Source organism: Anguilla anguilla, chromosome 2 (assembly GCF_013347855.1).
Source record: "Anguilla anguilla isolate fAngAng1 chromosome 2, fAngAng1.pri, whole genome shotgun sequence".
NCBI classification, from domain to species: Eukaryota; Metazoa; Chordata; class Actinopteri; order Anguilliformes; family Anguillidae; genus Anguilla; species Anguilla anguilla.
This window is the reverse complement of record NC_049202.1, coordinates 67,553,296-67,576,213: the sequence shown is the minus strand read 5'-3', so window position 1 is coordinate 67,576,213 and position 22,918 is coordinate 67,553,296. Positions and strand designations below refer to the sequence as shown.

Genomic DNA, 22,918 nt, shown 5'->3' with positions numbered 1-22,918 from the left:
TCTCTGCTGAGTGGTTCGGGGGTGCCCTGCGAGCGTGCGACGGGATAGGGCCCCGACACAGCCGCACCGGGGGGCCCCGTGGTGTATTCCACACCGCGACACCGCCGTAAAAAATGAAACGGGCCCCGTCCGAGTTAGCCGTGCGATGTCAGAGCTGGTTTCACACCCTGAACACTTCGCCGCGTGCAGGAGCCTGAAACAGCCGTGCTCAGGGAGCGGACGGGTGCGCACTGTGCCGCCCTGCGCTATTTTATACGGAGCGTAATGATCTCTGCGACCGATTTGCCATCGTCGGACAGGTTTACGGTCTACCTGCAGAGGTGGTGAGACTGAGACCGAATGTGAACACTATCGCTACCAGTTAGGATTTATTAAGCCTACGTAGACTTTCCAGGATTATAAATCATCATGAAGCATCTATATCTGAATCCATCATTATAATGTACGGACAAATTACATGTCATAACCTTTTCGTCCAAGTGACAACATTAGCAAAGCCAGTTAAGGAGAGGTCCCAGGGGAGGCTACGGCTCGCTTCCTCTGGGAAGCCATGCGTTTCTTATAGCAACCCTGCGTCCCACAGCACCATGCATTTATATGGGCGATACGTTATTGAATGATTCACTTTTTTCATCCGTAGCTCAGCCCAGTAATTGGAGTAACCACTTGAGTAATACTCCGGGTAATCCAGTTTCCTCCCGCATTCCGAAGAAGTGCAGATAGGCCAACCGGAGACTCTAAATTGCCCACAGGCATGAGAGTGTGAGTGAATGGTGAGTGAATGGTGTGTGTGTGTGTGCCCTGCGATAAACTGACGTGTCCACGGTGTATTCCTGCCTCTCGCCCAATGCGCGCTGGGGTAGGCTCCAGCACCCCCCTGCCCCCCCCCCCCCCCCACCGTGACCCTGACCAGGATAAGTGTGTATAGATAACGTATGGATGGATGGACTTGACTAATAACCCAGCTAAAGGAATCCTGGGAATGGCTGACATCACAAACGGTGAGGGCCGTACGGAGCGAGCTGCCGGAGTCCGGGCTGCCGCGGGCCGCTCAAAACGGCTGCAAGATCAGCGAGGAAACGCCAATCAACACGTGAGGGTCACACGGTGGCTCAACTTTAGCAGGCTACGCTGAGGGACTCTCGAATGTGTCATGTGACAGTGCAAGAGCGCAGAGCATTGACGCAGGAAGTGGCTGGAGGAGAGCGGTCTGGAGGCCCGGAGCGTGCTCTGATGCAGCGCAGAGCCGTAGGGCGGCCCTGCCTGTGGTCTGTGGCTGCCCCGCTGCACGCTGCTCCCGTGTGTCCAATCCCATGCTCTGCGGTGATGGACAATTGGTATATCACAGCACAGAGGCACAGAGCTCAGATAAAAGGTGCCACTCTCTTTCCCTATTCCTCTCTCTCTCTCATCTCTCTTTTCTCTCTCTCTCTCATCTCTCATCTCTCTGTCTCTCTAGCTCTCTCTCTCTCTGTCTCTCTTGCTCTCTCTCCCTCTCATCTCTCATCTCTCTCTCTCTCTCTCTCTCTCTCTGTCTCTCTCTCTTTCTCTCTCTCTCTGGCATGTGCCCAGTTTTTTTTATTATCCTTGAGCGGCAGAACTGAGAGTATGGTAAAGGGAAGTGTGCCCGTGTGTATATCCGTCTCTGAGCTCGAAATTTGCATCTTTTGTCAGTTATTTCTGAATTCAAAAGCACCGGAGCTTTTCCTCCTCCTTTTATTTACAGCCTTTTCATCCTCGTTCATTTCTCCTTCTCCGTACGTCAGAAGTGTCAGCGGAAGGAAGATTACGCTGCTTCGCTTTTCATTCCTGCTGAGCGGTCGGATGGAGATGGGGAGGGCTGGTGCGCTTTTGACTAATAATTGAGCGGTTGTTCTTCGGGCTACAAAGAGAGGCTCGGTGTTCCTCTCATTGTGAGGGTCACACTTCAACACGAGGTCGTTCCAAGTTGTGTGTCTTCATCAATGCAGAATTCACCGCTTGTTGCTCTGTCTGATTTTCACGTTTGTCTTGCATTTCAACAGTGCCGTTGAAATATAATTGTCGGCTGGATTGAGGAATGGAACCGAAAAAGCATTTGTTTGTTGTGCCGTAAATTAAATTTCCTTTATTGCATTCACACAATAAAGTGCCAGTGTTCAGAAAACCTTTTTGGATCGCAATACACAATGCAAGTAGTAACATAATAATAACGTTTGGTTATGCCAATTGTGTACACATTGGATCTTGATGAATTCCTGAACAGATTTTGGTTCTCTGTGTCTTCATGTGTGACTCAATGTGAATTATGTTAGTTTATGCACCTACACATGATGTTTCAGATTTGTTTTTGTCTGGATAGAACTTAATATCCAAAGATAGAAGTAATTCAATTCACTGAGACTCCTAAACAGAAAGGTACACAATTATTGTTAAAGATTTACAAAATGCTGGCATAATGTATCCATACAAAGTCCATAGGCTTTTCAGTTGAGCAAAACTTGTTAAATATTGGACCACTTTAATGAGTATGATACCTTTCTTTCCTTTAAACATTGACTGAAACTTGTTCCACACACTCAGCACATCTGCTAATCTCATGTTCAGTAAGAAATCTTACTGTGCTTTTTAAAACGTTGGTTAAGTATTTAAAACTGGTGCATGTCTGGTACATGTTAATCATGGCTGTTGCTAGTTCTTTCACATAGTTCATTTCGGTATCTCCCTTGATTTTCACACTGAGTGAAATTCCATTTGCATAAGCTGCATTAAACTAATCTGATATTCTGATTAGTAGGACCTGGGAGCAGGTGGGAGGCGCTCTGTAAGAACACGCGGCCCCCGGTGGCTATAATTAGTACTGCGTGGGTTTCTTTTCCCTCCTACAGGGCCTGGAAGGTACTCTTCCTGCAGTCCACACAACGGCCTCATTTTTGTCTGTTCTGTACAGACAGGCAAGGATCATTTTGACCTAATTTCATTTGGTGGTCCCATGATTTGTCAGGTCCCATTTGTTTTGGCAGATGCCTTCTCCGACATTAATTCAGCTGAACGTATTTTAATTGCACTAGAGGGTGCTATTGGGAGGACAGCTATGGTTTTGTTCACTCAGAAAGTTTAATTGAAGACATGCAGCACTGTTAACGAAAGAAATAATTGAGTATCGAAATGTACAGGCATTTTGGGCCCCATTAAAGGGCCTCACATTGAGTCCCACCCCATTTTTTGAGGGCCCCTCTCAGTCCTGCTCTGGCCTGTGGTATAATGTGTATTCAAGCACTTACATTTTACATTTTGATACATGCATTTAATACATGTTTATGCATACAGTATGTAAAAACAGAACTGAATCGTTAAATAAAATTAGCAGTTTTAACGAGGACCTAAAAATGTGTATGTCCCCTGTAAGGGGGTGTTCTGGTCCCGCCTTGCACCCCTCGTTTCGGGTCATTCAGTAAAGTGTTAAGCTGCTGGCACTGCGATGCACCCAGGATGGCTGCTTTGTCCCAGTCTGAGAGGGCGTGCTAATTTGGGCTGGTCTATGCTAGTCTGGAGAACTGCACATTCCTCTTCTTAAGATACAGTGTATATACCGCATCACAGCATAAAGTGGAGGTATGCCTCAACCATGGCACGTTTGTCCTCTTTCGATAGTTTCAGATAATTTTGCTACATATAATATCTTTCACCATAGAGAGGCAGCTTGCTATAGCATACTTTTTCAGGGTCTGGGTTGCGTGCATACATGCGTGCGTGCGTGCGTGTGTGTGTGTGTGTGTGTGTGAACAGACGCTTTTGAAATTTCATCCCATCGATGTTGATTGTGCTCGATTCTGCTCGATTCTGCTCGTTAGCTTTCACTTAATTTCTCAATCTCACATTGATTCCACCTCTGTGTCTGAGCTCCTTTTTCCTAGCCTCAGCCCAAACTTGAAAATGTATTTCCCATTTTATGAACAACTGCCCTTTTTGATACGGACACGGGTATTGTCCTAGTTTCAGCTCTGCACAAAATATTTGCTGTCCTCATTTGTATAATAACGATATACTTTCAAGTCTGCGTGCTGTGTCTGCCACAGTATCACAGTTGCTTGTCCTGTTTTAAAAATTATTTGTCATGACTTCTGTACTGTATAAAGCAGGTTCAACTGCACCTTTAAATTACTGGTTCAACTGCTCCTTTAAATTTTCTAAGCCGGATTTGAATGGAAATTTCAATGCTCCCTGATGAGCCAATAAGCATTGTATGCGGAACATTCTGTTTTATTTAGCCCCACTATAAAATTATGCGCTTTTCCCCGAGATCTAGATCTTTTCCCCGTCCCACTGGACAGCTTTGGGGCCCGTCGCGTGAATTGGGCATTGTTTTTTTTAAAAAATTCATTTTGGCTTTCTTCTCTCAGTTTCTACGCATTACGGCCACCTCTGGCTGCTGTGTGCGTTTGGAGCTTCCGTTTGCGCAGAGAGAAGGAGGGAGGCAGAGCTGTAATTGGACGCACATGCGCATGCAGGCACGCGGGCATGGGCACGGGAGACCAAATGCATAGATGCTCCGTATCAGTGAGAGGAGAGCACACAGGCACTCTCGTGTTCTCTCGTGTTCCTGCCCTCGTGTTGTTTTTTTCTGTCTTTCACCTTTTCTATGAATAGCTCCTGCCAGCTAGCTCTCTCTTTCTCTATCTCTCCCTCTCTCCCTCCCTCCCTCCCTCCTTCCCTCTCCCTCGCTCTTCTGCTAACCTCTCTCACACATACAAACACGCACACACACACACACACACAAACCTTGGGTACTGTTGACTCACACCTGTTGGAGGATGTTTTTAAAGGAAAATACCGGTATTTTCAGTCTGAAAGACAAAGTAGTGCAAGATTTATTTTTATGTCATTTCAACAATACCTGATACTGATGATATGCCTCTAATTGACTCAGAATTGCACTCATCAGGAAAATCCAGTGTGTGTGTGTGTGTGTGTGTATGTGTGTGTATGTCTATGTGTGTGTGTGTGTGTGTGAGAGTTTGTATGTTTAATTGGTGCTCAAAAGCAGCTCTAATTCCCTTGTGTGAATGTAAGACACAGGCTTTTATTAAGTGGGTTTTTTCACTTGTGGCCAAGCTGAGTTAAGTGACTGTTCCTCCCATTTTGAAAGATCTTTCAGCAATAAAATGAAGATGAGATCAGAGAAACGGCAAGTAATGACACTCAGACTGTGAGGGAAGAGGGGAGGTGGGGCGGATTATGCTTTGATCTTCTTCCAACCCACACATCTCTATCTCTCTCTCTCCCTTTCTTTCTCTCTCTCTCCCTCCCTCCCTCTCTCTCTCTCTCTCCCTTTCTCTCTCTCTCTCACTCGCCCCCTCTCACCACTCTCGCTCTCTCTCTCTCCCTCCCTCTCTCTCTCTCTCTCTCTCTTTCTCTATCCTTTTCTCTCTCTCTCTGTCTGTTTAACAGTGCTGCAGAAGCTGTAACTCATGATCATCGTTCAGCCTCCTTGCTCAAATTCTGCACTTTCCCTCCTTAAAAAACAGGAGCCCGTGTAACATCAGTTCTGCTCCATTCTTCCCACCCTCCCCTCCTCACCATTTTCACCCCTCTCTGTCTCTCTCTCTCCCAGCCTGCGTTTCTCTCCCTGGTCTCTTTTCTCTCCAGTGGCCTGCCCTTCCTCTGCACTCTTCTCGTCCAGCCTGTGCCATCTGGGGCTCCTGCATTGCACACTCTTAACACCAGGGGGCAGAGTGGTCCTTTCACTCTCCTTCACTCTCTCCTCCCTCATTCCTCTTTCCATCCCATCCCATTCCTGTCCTTTCACTGTCTGTTTTTTTTTCACACACGTGTGCGCACACACACACGTACACAAACACACACACATACACAAATATGCACTGTCCTCTGGCCAATGTTATATTTTCTTGCTAATCTTTCCCCTTCTTTTTCTTCTTGCAGTTTATTTTTTTCTTGTTTATTTTATGCTATTGTAGGGCTTTACGTCAGCAGGCGCCAATGGACAAAAAACACTAAAACTGTTAGGGCACTGTTTTTTTTTTTCCTGTGTGGAATTGGTGTGAAGCATAATGGTCTTCCAAAAGCCAGCAAAGATATCTGTGTATCATCTTTCCTCCTGCAAATGTTTATGGAATCAGCGGTGTTAAATATTGCATAAAATAAAAAAAAGAAATCAGAGTAAGGCTGGGGATCGATACAGGGCTACGCACTGCCAGTGAGCCGGTACTGAGCCTTTTCATTGATCTTCTGGCAAATACGAGACCTCCACAGACAGGACTTTCATGTCAACAGTAGTCCCCCAAGTTTCCCTCATTAATTTACAAACACGTGAGAGCGCTTAAGAGAGCTTGATTCGCCCGGTTCGCCCTCTGCTTCGGCAGAGCGGCTCGGCCTTTCCCTCTGCAGACGCCTGAGGGGTCACGGGTATTCACAGCTCTTTTTACGTTAAGTAACCCTGCCCGTCCGCCGGCCTCCGTCCGGTATTGGACCAAACGGTGCTAAACGCACCTGTAGTTTGCCAGGCCCTGATTACCGCGGCGCTCCGCGGCGCCATTAGGAGTGGCTGTAATAACTGTAATCTGTTAGCCTCTCTGGATATCGGTCCCACGCTCAGTGGGAGTGTGATTTTGTTTTGGCGCTCAGGTACGGGGGGGACGCGGGAGTTCCTCGGGCCTGCGCGAAATCGCCCGCCCACGCGGCCTCGCTCTCCGACTCCACCCCTCCCGCTCCTCTCTGGCCGCTGAAGGAACGCAGCCGCGAGGGAGAGAATGCCCGCCCCCCAAATACATAACATAACATAATATGGCATAGCATGACATAGCATAGCATGGCATGGCATAGCATAGCATAGCATGGCATAGCATGGCATAGCATAAGTATGTCAGGTCCCCCTTGCAAAAGAGATTTCAATCTCAATGGGGTTTTCCTGATTAAATAATGGTTAAATAACATAGCATGGCATAGCATAGCATAGCATAGCATAGCATAACATAGAATAGCATAGCATAGCATAGCATGACATGACATGACATGACATGACATGAGATAATGATGAGAACAGGCCATTCAGCCCAACAATGCTCACCATTTTCCTGACTAAATTGTACTTAGTGTTCTGATTACCTACAGACTAGATAGTATCTAACTCCGTATCAAGCCTGGTCTTGAAAATCCCCAGAGTTTCAGCCACTGCTACATTACCTGGCAGGTTATTCTACGCATTGACAACTCTGCGTGAAAAAAAATGTCTTCCTGGTTACCTTTTTCTCATTTCCATTTAGGTCCCTCCGTTCTCAACCTGAAGCATCTCTGGTAGTTCACTTTGTTCATCTCCTTTATGAATTTAAAAGCCTCAATTAAACCCTGCTTAAGTCTCCTTTTACTAAGCTTGAAGAGATTAAGCATTTTAAGTCTTTCCTCATGGCTTTAATCTTTTTATCTTTAATCAATTTGGTTGCCCTCCTTTGAACCTTTTTCCAGAGCCTCTATATCTTTCTTGTAGTACGGTCCCCAGAACTGCACACAATACTCCAAGTGTGGTCTAACAAATTCATTGTATAAGATAAGTATAACTTGCTTGTGTTTATACTCAATACCTTTGGCTACATATCCCAGCATCCCAGTCGGTAATTTTTATTGCTGCAGCACAGTGCCTAGAACCTGAAAGTCTCTGATCAACCATTACTCCCAAGCACTTTTTTGAATTGAGCACAGTCCAATTTTGTTCCTCCCATAAAGTAATCCTGTCTAATGTTTTTATTTCCCACATACAGAACTTTAAATTTGACTATATTGGATTTCATTTGACAGGTTTCTGCCCACATCTGGATTTTGTTTAAATCTTCTTGTATTACTTTAGTAGATTCCTGGCTATTAGCTGGGCCTCCCAGTTTTGTATCATCTGCAAATTTGACTAATTCTGTATGTCCCTGTCAAGGCTATTGATATAACTGAGGAAGACCAATGGTCCCAGCACTGATCCTTGTGGTACTTCACTTCCCACAGTTCCCTGCTCAGATAATAGCCCTCCTACTGCTCTTTGTGTTCTACCCATAGCCAGTTCCAAATCCACTCTCAGATACCTCCTATAATTCCTACTGTCTTCATTTTGCTAATCAGTATCTTGTGTGGTACCTTATCAAATGCTTTTTGGAAATTAAGTATATAATATCATAAGCCTTGTTATAGTCAAAACACTTGGTAGCTTCTTCAAAAAATACCAGGTTTGTCAGGCATAACCTTCCCTTGCAAAAAGCATGCTAGTTATCCCTTGGGATGTTGTTGTTTTCAAGAAACACTTCTAACCTGTCTCTAATGATAGAGTCCAGGATTTTACATGTGATGCAACTTAAACAGACAGGCCTGTAGTTCCCTTGATCAGTACGGTCCCCTTTCTTATATATCGGTATTATATTACCTTGCTTCCAGTCCACAGGCATTCCTCCAGTTTCTAAAGACTGTCTAAAATACCTACCAGTGGTTTAAAGATGATCTCACCTAACTCTTTGAGTACCCTTGGGTACATGCCATCAGGGCCTGCTGCCTTATTTGTATTTAGTTTATGCAATTTATCCAGTACTCCTTTATCCTCTGTCCCAATGTCTGCTAAGACATTCTGAATATGTCTTTCAGTCTATTAGTAACCTCTTCTCTAGTAAAATTCTCAACAAAATAACTTTCTGAGGCCTCAGAAATATCTTTATTCCTAAGAAGCACTTCTCCTTTTTCATTTCTGTTGCACCTGACATCCACCTTCACTTCCATTTTCCTACTACAGCACTGAAAGAAATACAGCATGTATCGCTGTAGAAATCAGCTGTGACACTTAAATTTCCTGTCCTCTAAATGTGATCCATGTAGTTTTGAGATGATGGTGGGGTGGGGGAGTGTTGATTCTCTCTAACAGGTAGAATTGGGTTGATGTGGACGCTTGTGTCACACAGACCCAAAACTCATTTGTTCGTTTTCTCGCCCCCCCCCCCCCGCCCCCCTTGTTCTTTTCAATCTGCAATGCCCGATTGTACGTGACAGTACTGTGTATCAGCATTCATTACCTGCAGTGTCTGCTACCCATTCAGGCGCCTGCCGTCTGCTCTCCTCTGAAGCACGAGAAGCCGCCGCCCCCTCTTCTCATCATGGCGGTGCGTAAGCCAGGCTCTCGCGGACGTGAGTAGGAGGAAGTGTGCGGTTCAACAGGCAGACTAGTGGGCATCCGGGCTGCCCCGAGAGGGGTAATCCCAGCCCGACCGAGGCCCTCCCGTTCCTGGCGACACTACGCCCTACTGGACGTTACCCAGCGGGGCCGTCGGGCGCCGTCCGCGCCGGCACCCCATTCCATACCCAAAACTTGAGTTTTAAAGGGTTGGGTTTTTTTGCGACCCTCGCGGGGCGACCTTCGGTAGAGCCGCAGAGAGAGAGAGTTATAACAGCTGATTAATGCGCATCAGCCAGTCTTACTCCCAGCGTGAGGCCCATTATCCGCCGCGAGGCCCTGCTGCGATTCATAAAGGCCGTCGTCGTGAGGAATTGCGGGTTCATCCCCCCCCCCCCCCCCCCCCCCCAATCGGGGAACGGCGTAGATGTTGTCATCGACTCGGCGGTGCGGCGCTGTGCGGCGCGTCACGTCGCAGTGAAGGGGATCATGGGACACACTCTCTATTCCCTCCTCTGTGGCTAATGATGGAGAAGTAGACGTTTACACAGAGAGGGAAGATAAAACCGAAAAGAGAGTCCTAATTGGCACAGAGACTCCCACAGACTGCCAATAGGATCAGAGAGAGTTCCACAATGGAGAGCACGAAGGTGGATCAAGACATTGAATGTGGCTCATTATATACTGACAAACACACACGCACGCACACTCACATAAACACACACACACTCACAGATATAGACACACACACACACACACACACAGACATAGACACACACAACATGCACACATGAACACACACACACACTCACAGATATAGACACACACACACACACACAGACATACACACACACACACACACACACAGACATAGACACACACAACATGCACACATGAACACACACACACTCACAGATATAGACACACACACACACACACAGACATACACACACACACACACACACACACAGACATAGACACACACAACATGCACACATGAACACACACACACACACACACACACAGAGGCACACATTTGTGCACACACATATTCTTGCACTTGTCCGCAGCACATCTATATCCACACACCTTCGGATGAATTATATTTTGATGAGTGCCATTCTGGCTGTCCGCTGGCTGCATCCATTCTGCTGTGGGATGTGCCCAGGGTTTTTGAAACAAAACTAGCCTCCACAAATCAAAAGCCAGGAAAGGTTAAAACGTTCGTTAAATTCCTGCAATTATTACGAGCGACTGCCAAGAGCTCACTGCTGCTATCCTGTGCTCAGACCTCCTTCACGACGTGGTCCGGAGCTTAAGGGAGAACCTTGTTATCAGCGAAGAGCAGAGCAACAGCGCTCATTAATGCAAAACGCTCCAGACCTGGCGAGCCCTCACTCTCCGATTAACTTCTCCGTCCGCAGCAGACACGGACCCAAGGTGACCCGTTGTGTTCCTGTCGGAGGTGTGTTAATTGGCTGTCATTGTGCCTGAGAGGCATCAGAGAAATCTCAACCACCCCCCCCCTCCCCCCCCAACCACACCTTTGGTGGCCTTCACCCCACCCATGATTTACACGTTCACTGTACTCTATCTATCCTGCACCCCTGTATCCTCCAGATTACAGGGGGAACTGGGAGGCAGCCATGATTCAGCGGGGGTGATAATGATTCCCCATTAGCCCAAATCTCGAGAGTCAATGTCCTACTCATCCATAGAGCAATGCCCTCCATCTCTTTTCTCTCTTTTGCTTTTTCTCCCCCCATCTCTCCAGTCTTTCTGTCAAATTAAATTTCAGCTATCCTTGATTTATGGGCCTTTATTTATATTAATTTATTGTAGATATATATATATATATATATATATACTGTATGATGATGAAAGAGAATAAAACATTTAACACAGAACAATTAACCCTCAGCACCAAGTCCCAGGATTAACGCGGTGTACAGATGGTGTAATTACTCCATTTAGCCCTAATCCTCCCTGATAGTGGCAGGGAGTGCCGTATAATTGGGCTGCCAACTCTATGGTGCGGGGCAGGCTCACCAGAAAAGGATGTGCGTGTTTTTCATTCCTATAAAAAAAACCACACAATCTAAGATATAGAAACCAAACTTAAACCGAGCGCGGGCGATGTAGCGATGCTGTTGCTCTCGACACAGAAGTAGATTGGGAAGGAAAGGGGAAAGTGGTCCGCAGCAATAGCCGGTTTGGAGCGATCATAGCTTGTTTTATGTGACTGGTGAAGGGTTTTTGATCGCAGACTTTTAATAGCGAGGCTTTGATGGCCGAGCCTGTCAACCAAGCGTCTTTTTCTCAGTGCTGGTAGGGTAAAAAAAAAAAAAAGCCAAGTTCATGCTTTAACAATCGGAAAAAATGGACTCTCCGTCAAAACAATTGGCGCAGCTGTGATTGATTGGGTTTTGACGGCTAAACTTGTAAACAGAGCTGCCTTTTACAAAAAATGAAATAAAAAATCAATAGCAGTGCGCTGAAGGTGAGACGTGATGCTCTAATATGAACTGACAGGAGAATATACTGTTGCTAGCTTGGGGTCAACTTGGATTAGAATAATTAGCTTGAAATGAGGTGCCTCTTTCTCAACTGCCAAGAAAATTATTCTACAAAATGGCACTGGCGGAAGCATGTGCAGGACGAGCAGTCGTATTAGCAGTAATGATATATCACACGACTGAAGTCATTTTTAAGAAAGATGAAAGCTGCTATTTGAAGACTGTAAATTGACGAGCCGGGTGCCAGTTTGACAGGGCATTTTAAGCTCTGAGTCAGGTGAGACAGCGTCCCTCGAGCCAGTTTGGGACATTCTAACAGTCGGGTGCCGTCCTGCAAACGGAAGGAAAAGCCAATCACAGTTGAGTAGACCGCAGCGGTGGATGTGAAGGAATCCACGGGCCACCGTTTCACGTGCTCCGGACTCCCGGCTTAGGCTGAGTGGGATCAGAGGATATAAAACGCGTAAAGCAGACAACCACAGAAAGCATTCTTATGGCTTCATTTCACATCGAATGTCACATGCACTTGGCGTGATGGTTCTTCTGCAGCGCGTGTTTGGCGTTGGATATTCTGAGCCGCGTGAAGCAGCTGCGTCTTCCTGCACGAGTGTAGCCGTCACGGGGTACTAGCGCCGCCCCCCCCCCCTCCCCCCCACCCACCCTGACCCCCCACACCCACCAGGTCCCCGAGCCTTTCTCTCCAGCGGAGGTGTGGAACTGCTGCCCTGGTTTTGCGGTGCTCAGCCTGTGCTGGCAGGACTGGGTCTGCATGGAGCTGACGGAGGTGGTGGAGCTGAGAACCCTCGGGGGGGGGGGGGGGGCATCTGTCAGAATGTGAAGAGTGGGAAATGAAGAGGAGGAGGAGGAGGAGGAGGGAGGGGGGAGGAGGAGGAGGAGGAGGAGGAGGGGGGCAGAAAGGGGGGATTGTACAGACAAAGAGAGACCGATGGAGCAGGTATCGGGGTGTGGCACGCTGCTGTCGATTCGGCTTTGATGGGTGTGAGACAAAGAAACTTTTCGGGAGCTAATCCCGGACACCCGAACCCCCCAAATACTGTGTTGGGCACTGCGGGGAGGTGCAGTAAAAATGTCTGGGTTCTTTTCAAGCGGGGCCCTTTCCTAGTGTGGTGTGCAGTGTTTGTGAAAATCTGTATTTGCGATCACTTGGAGGAAGCTTGAGCGTATTAATGTCGGAGGGGGTAGGCGTGATAATACGTTACCACAGAACATTTAGACTCACCGCTGTCCTCCTGGGAGACTGCACGCCAGGGAGAGACTCGGTCAAAATGGGTGCTCGCACTTTCACTTGGCCAAGTGTCCTCTATTGGTGTCTGTCAACACGGAGCAGAGGAACTCAGAAAAAATAAGGAAGTCCTAAAGTCGGCTTGTCAGTTGCGTGTTTAAACCCAAGCTCCATGAGTAGGAGATGTGGAGGCAGATAGGACCTGACATTGTGAGTACGACTGTCTGTAATGTTTGCTTCGTATTTTGTGGAGAGAGGAGTTATACTCAAGGAGTGGGATGCAGATTACTTGGCATCGAGGAGACTATCCTTGCTCCGATGCACATTTCTGGATTCGTTTAAACAACGGAAGGGGCAGGAATGCCTTTTGAGAGGCTTTAAAATAATATGTAGGTTGTGATTGCCATTGACTTATGTTATTTGCTTTTAACAGGATGAGCTCTGAAGCGCTTGAAAGCATTCCTTTTTAATCCAACTTAAAAAAAACAGGCTCTGTGCTAACGCGCTGATGACTTTCAAAGATGCGCTCTTCACCATGACAACCTGCCGTTGGATGGGGGAGGGAAAGAAGACATTTGAATGCACTGTGTGCTAAAATAAATTAAAAAAAGAATGTATTTAATGAAGAGGCGAGCCTACTTGCATGATCGAGATAAAAGGTAACGCGCAGAGGTAAGGGAAGATAACGTGTTGGATTTAGCGTGTCTATGAATAACCGCGTACCTCAACCGTTGTTCGCGAGTGCGGTGCACCCGTCCCTGGTGTCCTGGGTTTTTGGCAAGACGGTTGAATTTGAGGTGCACGGAAATTAGCTTTAAAAGGGGCTTGAGCCTGACCTGTTCCCCAACACCCCTCCTCCTTTGCCTCTGTCCATCAGTACATAACGTTAGTGAATGGGGAGCCTTAACCCTGCCAATGTTGCCTCCTAGAGGTTGGTAGGAGAAAGAGGGAGAGAGAGAGGGAGAGAGAGACAGACAGATAGAGAGAGAGGGAGAGAGAGACAGACAGATAGAGAGAGAGGGAGAGAGAGAGGGAGAGAGAGAGCATATCATGCGCCTCAGTTTGCTGTGTATTAATCTCTAAAGTGATTAAATACCCAAAGACAATAAGAGATCAGAGCAAATGCTGCACACTAATGCGCACACACTCGCACACACATATCCATAAATACACTGCCTTTGCCTCGGTAGGTTCATACACACACCTGAATACTGCCGCACAGTTCCTCATCCCTCTCCCCTACTCTCTCTGAAGCGTGCACTCGTTCTCTCTGCCTCTCTCTCACCCTCAGTTTCACCATCTCCCTCTCCCTCCCTCCCCTCTCCCTCTCCCTCTCCCTCTCTGCCATCTCATTTCTTTGTTTTCTTCCTCGCAGCACAGCAGAATCTTCATATTTTTATTTGTTTATTTCATCCTCCTCCTCGGTATGAGGGCAGCCCTTCTTTCCCGTTGCTAGCAGCTTCACTCCGTCTCTCACCACACACACACGCACACACACACACACACACACACACACACACCTCCATTGCTCCCAGCGGAAGCTCCTCCATGCATCCTCTCCAAAGGACTATCCTTTTGTGTTCCGGGCTTTGATTGGATTTTCTGCTTCTTCTATGGTTCCTGTTCCCGAGAAGAAGAAGAAAACAGCGTCTGACTTTGCCTTTCCTCGCCTGAAACCGGGATCATGTTCTATTTCCAGCTGGTGATCATGGCCGGCACGGTGCTCCTGGCTTACTACTTCGAGTACACGGACACTTTCCCCGTCCACATCCAGGGCTTCTTCTGCTACGACAAAGCCTTCTCCAAGCCCTACCCTGGCCCGGAGGACAACAGCAAAGCCCCTCCGGTCCTGGTCTACTCCCTGGTCACCGCCATCCCCACCGTCACGGTAAGAGCCCCACCGCCAGTCTGCTTTCTCTGATGTAGCTCCGGTAGCTGGAGTGTGTGTGTGGGCGTGTGTGTGTGTGTGTGTGTGTGTGCGCGAGCGGGTGTGTGTGTGTGTGTGTGTGTGTGCGTGCATCCACACGTGTACACGTGTAACTGTGCTCTGGAGTGTTTAACTTGTCAGATGCTGTGTTTCTGTGTTAATGGTGAAGATTTTTTTTTACAGTAATGTACGATTCTCTGTCCCTGCCTTTTTGGAGGAGTGTCGCTGCTGCCTGTGTGTGCATGCTGTAGGTGTATGTGGTGTGTGTGTGTGTCTGAGCAGGGGGCTGTTGTCATCTACAGCATTCTGCTCTGTGAATGGCAGATTGCAAAGATTGCCTGGCTGTGTGGTCCCGTTCTGCTGCTCTCTGTCTCCATGACACTCTGTCACTCAGCAATGGGTGTTACAGTCAGATGCAGAGGATGTGTGTGTATGTGTGTGTGTGCATGCATGGGTGTGTGTGTGTGTGTGTGTGCATGTGTGTAATGTGTGTGTGCATGTGTGTGTGTACACGCATGTGTGTGTGTATGTGAGTGTGCGTGTGTGTGTGATGTGTGTGTGCGTGTGTGTGTGTACATGCGTGTGTGTGTGTGTAAGTGTGTGTGGTGTGTGTCGCGTGTGTGCATACCTGCGTTTGTGTGTGTTTTGTTCGTGCATGTGTGTGTGTGCATGCATGTGTGTGTGTGTATGTGTGTGCATGCACGTGTGTTTGTGCGTGCCTGAGTGCATGCGTGCGTTTGTGCGTGTGCGTGTGTGTGCATGCATGCGTGTGTGCACGTGTATGTGTGTGTGCATGTGCGTGTGTTTGTACGTGTGTGAGTGCATGCGTGCGTTTGTGCGTGTGCGTGCTTGCGTGTATGTGTGTGTGTGTGTGACATTGCCAGTGGGCTCATAGCATTCCAGTGAGTGTGAACGAATCCACACCTGTCTCTTGCACTCTCACAGCCAGCCTGCAAGGGACATGGGGAAAACTTCATGTGTCTTACATACCTGAGACACAGCAGTGACTGTAGGCCAGGGAGGTCACTGTACACATTCTACAGATCGCCGCGTTTCCCGCTCATTTCCACAGTAAGCACAGCCATTGGCATTGCCTTGGTGTGATGCGTTAAATAGCGCTGGGGGCTGCTGCAGTTCCCTGGAGCCTTAATCCTCATTGATTTCCATCACCCTCGGGTTTTGCTTTACAAATTAAAGCCAGAAGTCATTAGATTCAGTCATTATCTGAGCTACGTTAGCCTTTGAAGCAATTCTCAAACGGCGGAATAGCGCATAGTGTCACTTTGTCATCCACATTGCTCCGAATGCACCAGCCTCTGACAGAGGCACTTGACTAATACTGTTTTTGAGTGGCTCGTTGGCTGGGTTTAATGGTACTCTACCGTTGATTCGCCTGGTTATCGTCAGTGACTTGCGGTTCACGTGCTGTTCGAACCGCGGCGACTTCACCGGTGCGGTCGGGACGGAGTGCTCCTGAGCGCTACATCTGATCATAAAAATCCGATGCGAAATCTGAGCATAGAGCCCAGGTTTCGTTAGACCCTCAGGTTAAATTCAGGTTAAAAGGTTAAAAAAATCCAGCATCGTCCAGTGATTAATTTAATTTACAGCAGAAGTGACAGAGATACGTAAATCAAACTGTAGCAGTAATTCCATTAACTGTACTCATTAAAAAATCACACTGCTTTTTTCAGATATGTTGTCCTTTGTTTCTCACCAGCTTAAATAAGAGTAAATTCCACCTTTACTGAAAGCTTAGGTTACATGTATGAACTTGTTGGTAGCCCTACTGAAAGTAATATAAAATAGGCATTGATTGGCTATTAACTTATACCCCTATACCCTATAATGCTATTTCAGGATTAGGAGTATATAGAATTGTGAAGACAATATTGTATCACCATTTCACTGACGAAGGTGGTGAGTTAAAACTTAAACGTCTGACATTAATATGAATCATTGATGGAAGCTAAAGAGGGATGAACCATAGCTTGACATACAGCCCCAGAAATACTGCTCTACTTGGATTATAATAAAGTTTTACTGGAGTTATACTATAATGGAGTTATATTTCTCTGCACTATTACTTCTTAGAGTTATAGTGCAGACACATTCGGCATACTGGTCTGCTCTGTAAGATGGATCTCACGGTCGCTTAGATTGTGTCTGCAAGAGGATGCGTACGCCGTAGGCAAGCAGCAGAGGACGCATGTAGCGTATCCAACCAGCAACACGTAGAGTGCCGCCGGTCAGGTGACCTTTCTGTTAAATCATGCACTGCAAATTATGCCTTTTTTTGGATGAAAATTTGTCATCTACCATATGGACCCGGAGACATCAGCTCTTCTGACACGCAATGAGAACCTGCTAATTGGCTTTCTGCACGACACCACCACCAAGGGGCACAGCATGTGATCAGACCTCACTGATCCACCCACAGCTCACTGACACTACGCCCTGCCTGCCACAAGCTGTCCTGCTGAGCACTGCCCTGCTGAACGCTGTCCTGTGGAACACTGTCCTGCTGAACACTGCCCTGCTGAACGCTGTCCTGTGGGAACACTGTCCTATGGAACACTGTCCTGCTGAACACTGTCCTGCGGAACACTGTCCTGCTGAACGCTGTCCTGAGGGAACACTCTCCTATGGAACACTGTCCTGCTGAACACTGTCCTGCGGAACACTGTCCTACGGAACACTGTCCTGCTGAACGCTGTCCTGTGGGAACACTGTCCTATGGAACACTGTCCTGCTGAACACTGTCCTATGGAACACTGTCCTGCTGAACACTGTCCTGCTGAACACTGTCCTGTGGAACACTGTCCTACGGAACACTGTCCTGCTAAACACTGCCCTGCTGAACGCTGTCCTGTGGAACATTGTTCTGCGGAACACTGTCCTGTGGAACGCTGTCCTGCTGAACACTGTCCTGAGGGAACACTGTCCTATGGAATGCTGTCCTGCTGAACACTGTCCTGCTGAACATTGTTCTGCGGAACACTGTCCTGTGGAACGCTGCCGTGTTGAACGTTGCCCTGCGGAACACTACGATGGGAATCTCTGTAAGTCCTTCGGCACAGGGGCGTGAACTTCTCCCTCACACAGAGCTGTGATAGCAGGCCCTGGTCACAGCCTCGCCTTCACCCAACACCCCATTCCCTCACATTTCAGTTTTAGGCACTTTTATTTGAAGGTATCGTACGTCGCTTTGGATAAAAGCGTCTTCCAAATAAATGTAATGTAATGTAATGAAACTCTTTCATCTGGAACAGCAGTCAGTGCTGAGAACCTAAATACCCTGCTTAACCTTAGATTGGGTGGCAACCAGTTAGCCATATAATCACGATGAACCCCATTTCAGCCCATAGTGCATTTGTTATCTCCCCTATTGTGCGTCCTTTCCAAAATCCCACGTCGGGGCAGGTCCACAGGCCGCTCCCCCCGTGCTGAATGGGTAGACACTGACGAGCGATGCGACGGAACGGAATGTAAGACGGGCGAGGATGTGGCATTAAATAAATAAACGAAATGTAGCTGAGAGAGAAAACCTGCACGGCGGCGGCCATGACAGTGTGGCAGACCGCGCTGCCTGCAGTCGTACGCAGATGAATTGTTCGCATTTGACCTGCGCAGACGGGAGCCGAAGGACAGACGCTAGATTCGCAGACGGAGATTTGATTTGCATGAGGTACGATTAGACTCTCGTCGGTCCGCAATCAGCATAAATCAGGCTCAGGTGAACATGTGTCAAATAATTTAATCAGGCGTAGAGCAGGAGATCTTTAACGACTGACGCCAGGCTGGCCAGCAGAGGACGGGCTCCCCCTCTACAGCCGGGTTCCTCCCGACAGCTCTTTTCACCGGGTAGCTTTTTCCTTTTTCCTTTTTCCCGTTTCTTTCTGTGAAGCATCTTTGCGACAGCGTCTCTATAAAAAGCTCTGCAAGAAAAATCTCTGAAAGAAAAACACGAAAGTGAATTGCATTGAATTGAAAAGCACAAAAGACCTTGCCCTGGGTCCACTTATCGGTGGGTTTCCCCTCTGAAGTTAAAAGTAAATGCAGGAGGGGGACCGTCTGAATTTGCTCAGCCCGGAAAAAGACGTGGCTGGATTGAAACTGGGCTGTGCTTTTGGCATGGCTACCAGCGGCGCAACAAAAGAATTAGCTTTGCCCCACTGTGGGTAGCACGCATGTATTCAGGTCCACTGGAGTTTCTTGAGTTGGTTTCATGGACTGGAGAAAAATATGGACAAAGTCACTGTGACATCACCCGCTGACTTTCCATGGGCTAGGTGAAAGGCCTTTAGAAGCCCCGGGAAGTGCAATCCGCGGACGCTGCCATTTTGTACAAATTGGTGCCAGAAACTGTGCAGTAGGGACAGGAAGTTTGGTCGTCCACTAAGCGCGTGAGATAAAGTGACTTGGCAGTGACTCCAACTGTCCCTGATTCATCCACAAAAATGTCACAGTTTTGTCCGAATCACACAATAACTTAACAAATCGGCACATGAAGAGACATTAGACAAAGAAAAAACACCTACTGCGACTGCATATTTTTGTGGCAAGAAATAATTGACTTTGTATTTTGACCATATTGTTACCATTGACGTACATTGAAACGGGGAGGCTGAAACACGAATACTGGAGCCAACCGCACTGGCGCTAGTGAGCAACGTCTCTCAACGAGACAAGGAAGTGCGCTTCAGAAACACAGCCCGGTTTTTGGCCGCTCGGTAACTTCTGTAATAGCGCCCTCTAGCTGATCGCCAGGATGTGTGCAGGCCTGTCCCCAGGCTCTCAGGTGGAGTGCTGGGGGGCTTGTGATGTGGCAAAAGGCCACTGGCTCGTGAGCGCGTGAATGAGAGGAGGGCTCCCTGCAGGCCTGCAGGTGATGGCAATGATGTGCTTCGAGCACCGTGCAGCGTAGGATACGGGTGAGAGGAGCGGTGGCGTGTGGGAGCGCAGGTTGGCTCTCATTGGTTAGACGGGGCAGAGCCTGGCAGCTCATTATGTCTCCTGTCTGCTAGCTGGCTGGCAGTGGCAGAGGGCGGTGGCACGCTCGCTGCACTCTGGGCCCCAGACTGGAGCCCGGCCCCCCTGAACCCCCCGACAGAGAGCGTAAACAAGCACTGTCACGCTGAGCGCTCTCTCTCTCTCTCTCTCTCTCTCTCTCTCTCTCTCCCTCTCTCTCTCTCTATCTCTCCCTCTCTCTCCCTTTCTCTCCCCCTTCTCTCTCTCCCTCTCTCTCCCTTTCTCTCCCCCTTCTCTCTCTCTCTCACACACCCTCTCTCTTCCTCTCTCCCTTTCTCTCCCCCTTCTCTCTCTCCCTCTATCTCTCTCTTTCTCTCTCTCTCACACACACTCTCTCTCTCCGTCTCTCTTTCCCCCTCCCTATCTCTCTCTCCCTTTCTCTCTCTCACAGACACACACTCTCTCCCCCCCCCCCCCCCTTCTCTGTCTCCCTCTCGCTCTACCCCCTGCAGGGACAGAAATGAATGGCAGAGACCCACTCCAGGGTAGCACAACAGAGACACACACCTATTACACACACGCACACCTCTGTCTGATGTACTCTGGTAGCAGACACACACACCAACGGCAGACACACACACTGATAGTAGACACACACAGACACACACCAACAGCAGACACAAACACTGATAGTATACACACACAGACACACACCAACAGCAGACACACACACTGATAGTACACACACACACACTGATAGTAGATGCACACTGACACACACACTGATAGTAGATGCACACGGACACACACACACTGATAGTAGACGCACACAGACACACACACTGATAGTAGACACACACAGACACACACACACTGATAGTAGACACACACAGACACACACACACTGATAGTAGACACACACGGACACACACACACTGATAGTAGACGCACACAGACACACACACACTGATAGTAGACACACACAGACACACACACGCTGATAGTAGATACACACAGACACACACACGCTGATAGTAGACACACACAGACACACATCAGTAGTAGTGGTATAGAATGAACCGGTTGTTTTCCCAGACGTGGTCACGTTCCCCGGCTCTCCCTTCTCCGTGCAGCACATGCCCCTGGCCACACCGATCCACACGCGCTGTGTCACACAACGCCATGGAGACGGCGCCAATTAAAACACAGCAAAGCCCCCCCCCCCCCCCCCCACCGCCTTACTTCACAGAGACTGCTTTAACTGTGTGAGTAATTACCACCCGCTCTTAATGAACTCCCCCAAACCGCGCAAAGGAACATGAAAGGCTGCCTCTGAAGCAATTATCCAAAACTTTAATATTAGCATTAGGCACTTAATATCGGCTCTGTTTTCACTGCTGTAATTATGTGTAGCTTGTTTGTTCTTATGCGGTTGGGAATGCTTTTCAGAAGCACTGAGACATCGCAGTGCGGTTAAAGGCGCGTGTGTGTACCTGACAGGGCAGGAGCTGATGGTAGCCCTGGCTCAGTAGCCAAGGGGGCAGGTTGTAGGCACAAAATGGAGGATCCTCAGCGCAAAAACGAGCAGCGCTGCCCCTCGCCCCGACCCCGCCGCAGCCCCGTACGCACGCGCACGCGAGCGCGTGGTTCCCCGCGGTGGGGCGGAGTTCTCTTGCGCAGCCCCGGTGGAAGCAGATGGCCTGGGAGGCCTCGAACCAGAGAGGACTGGCGTCCGCGTATCTGTCCGTCACAGGGAAGGGAGGGAAGCAGCAGGGAGGCCGGGAGAAAGGGAAATCAGAGACGAGAATAACTGACGGCGGAAAGAATCGATCGACAGCGTTTGGCAGGAGAGAGGGAGATGGAGACTGGAAGAGAGAAGGTTCTCTTCCTCGAGGCAGAGTGAGAATTAAAGATGGAGAGAGAGAGAGAGAGGAGGAGAGAGGGCGATGGAGACCACACGAAAAACTCTGCAGTGTGTGAATAGCATTCAGTAACAAGGGGACTGTTGAAATGAACGTGGCTGCGATGCGGAGCGATTGTGCCAGACGCGTTGTGATGTCAGAGCCGCCAGGGCCGGCGGAACATCGGTGTAACACGTTTCTGAAACATGTTCCTTCGCAAGGCCGCGGTCTGCGAGCTCTGCCTCGGTGACATCACCGCCTCTCAGCGCGTCATGCCAAGCACGGCCCTGAGAACGATGCAATACCTCGATTTTCCTTGAAAAGCCTAAATTTATGAATGGGTAACCAAATTGTCGGTGTCAAAAGGATGTCGTACAGCGAGCGGAGCTGGAGAAACAGGCCTGTCCCTTAAAGGAATAAATCATTTACTCGATTAAATAAAAAATGGTGGCTTTAATTTTTAATGGCCGTAACTACGATTTTCTTTTAAAAAGACAAGGAGACCTTCGGCTTGAATCTTCACGGTCTGTGTTCCCCATTAAAAAAAAAACTAAAAAACTCACCGTTGTTTGCTGCGCGGTATCTGCGGGGCGAAGCTCGATAGCGAGAAAGGCGCTATCGAGCGAGCGAAGGGTGCACTTCTGACCGAGCGCTGGAGGCGTGTGCGATGGCGGCGATGAGGCTGCCTGTGAACGGGCCTGTGAAGGAGGCGCACACGCGCGCGTGTGTGTGTGCGTCCCTCTGGGGGAATGTGCCCCGCGTGACGGATGAAGACACACACACACACGCGTGTGCTGAGACTAACGCGTGTTTGTCACAGCTGCTCTGTTCTGGGGCCCCTCTGAGAGACACGGGGAGGGGGGGGAGGGGGGGGGGGGTGGGAATCCTTCTCTTCCCTTTCACTGTCTCTCTCTCCCGCTCTTTAGCAGGCATGGCAGCCCGTGGTATCCATTTAACCTGCCTGTCTGAGAAGAATGTTCCCCCAGAGTCTGCGTTAAAAAAACTCACGCACACACACGCACACACACACACACGTACGCGCGCACACACACACACATGCACACACACGCAAACACACACACACATACACACACACACACACACGCACACACACATACACACACACACACATGCACACGCACACATACACACACACACACACATACACACTCGCACACACACACACACACAGACCACCCAAACACACACACGCACACACATACACAC

The 22,918-nt window shown here is 48.6% G+C and overlaps 1 protein-coding gene across 3 annotated transcripts in view; it reads left to right on the top strand.

Moving 5' to 3' along the window:
- Positions 1–22,918, top strand: part of LOC118220979 (phospholipid phosphatase-related protein type 5-like) — a 56,494-nt gene that overhangs the window by 4,666 nt on the left and 28,910 nt on the right. For 2 of the 3 annotated variants that reach the window (XM_035405501.1, XM_035405502.1), the window contains one exon: positions 14,592–14,780. In XM_035405501.1, the coding sequence (XP_035261392.1) occupies positions 14,592–14,780 (189 nt within the window). Of the gene's footprint in view, positions 1–12,601; positions 13,565–14,591; positions 14,781–22,918 lie in introns of those variants that run through there. The other variant, XM_035405503.1, reaches the window with a different exon arrangement.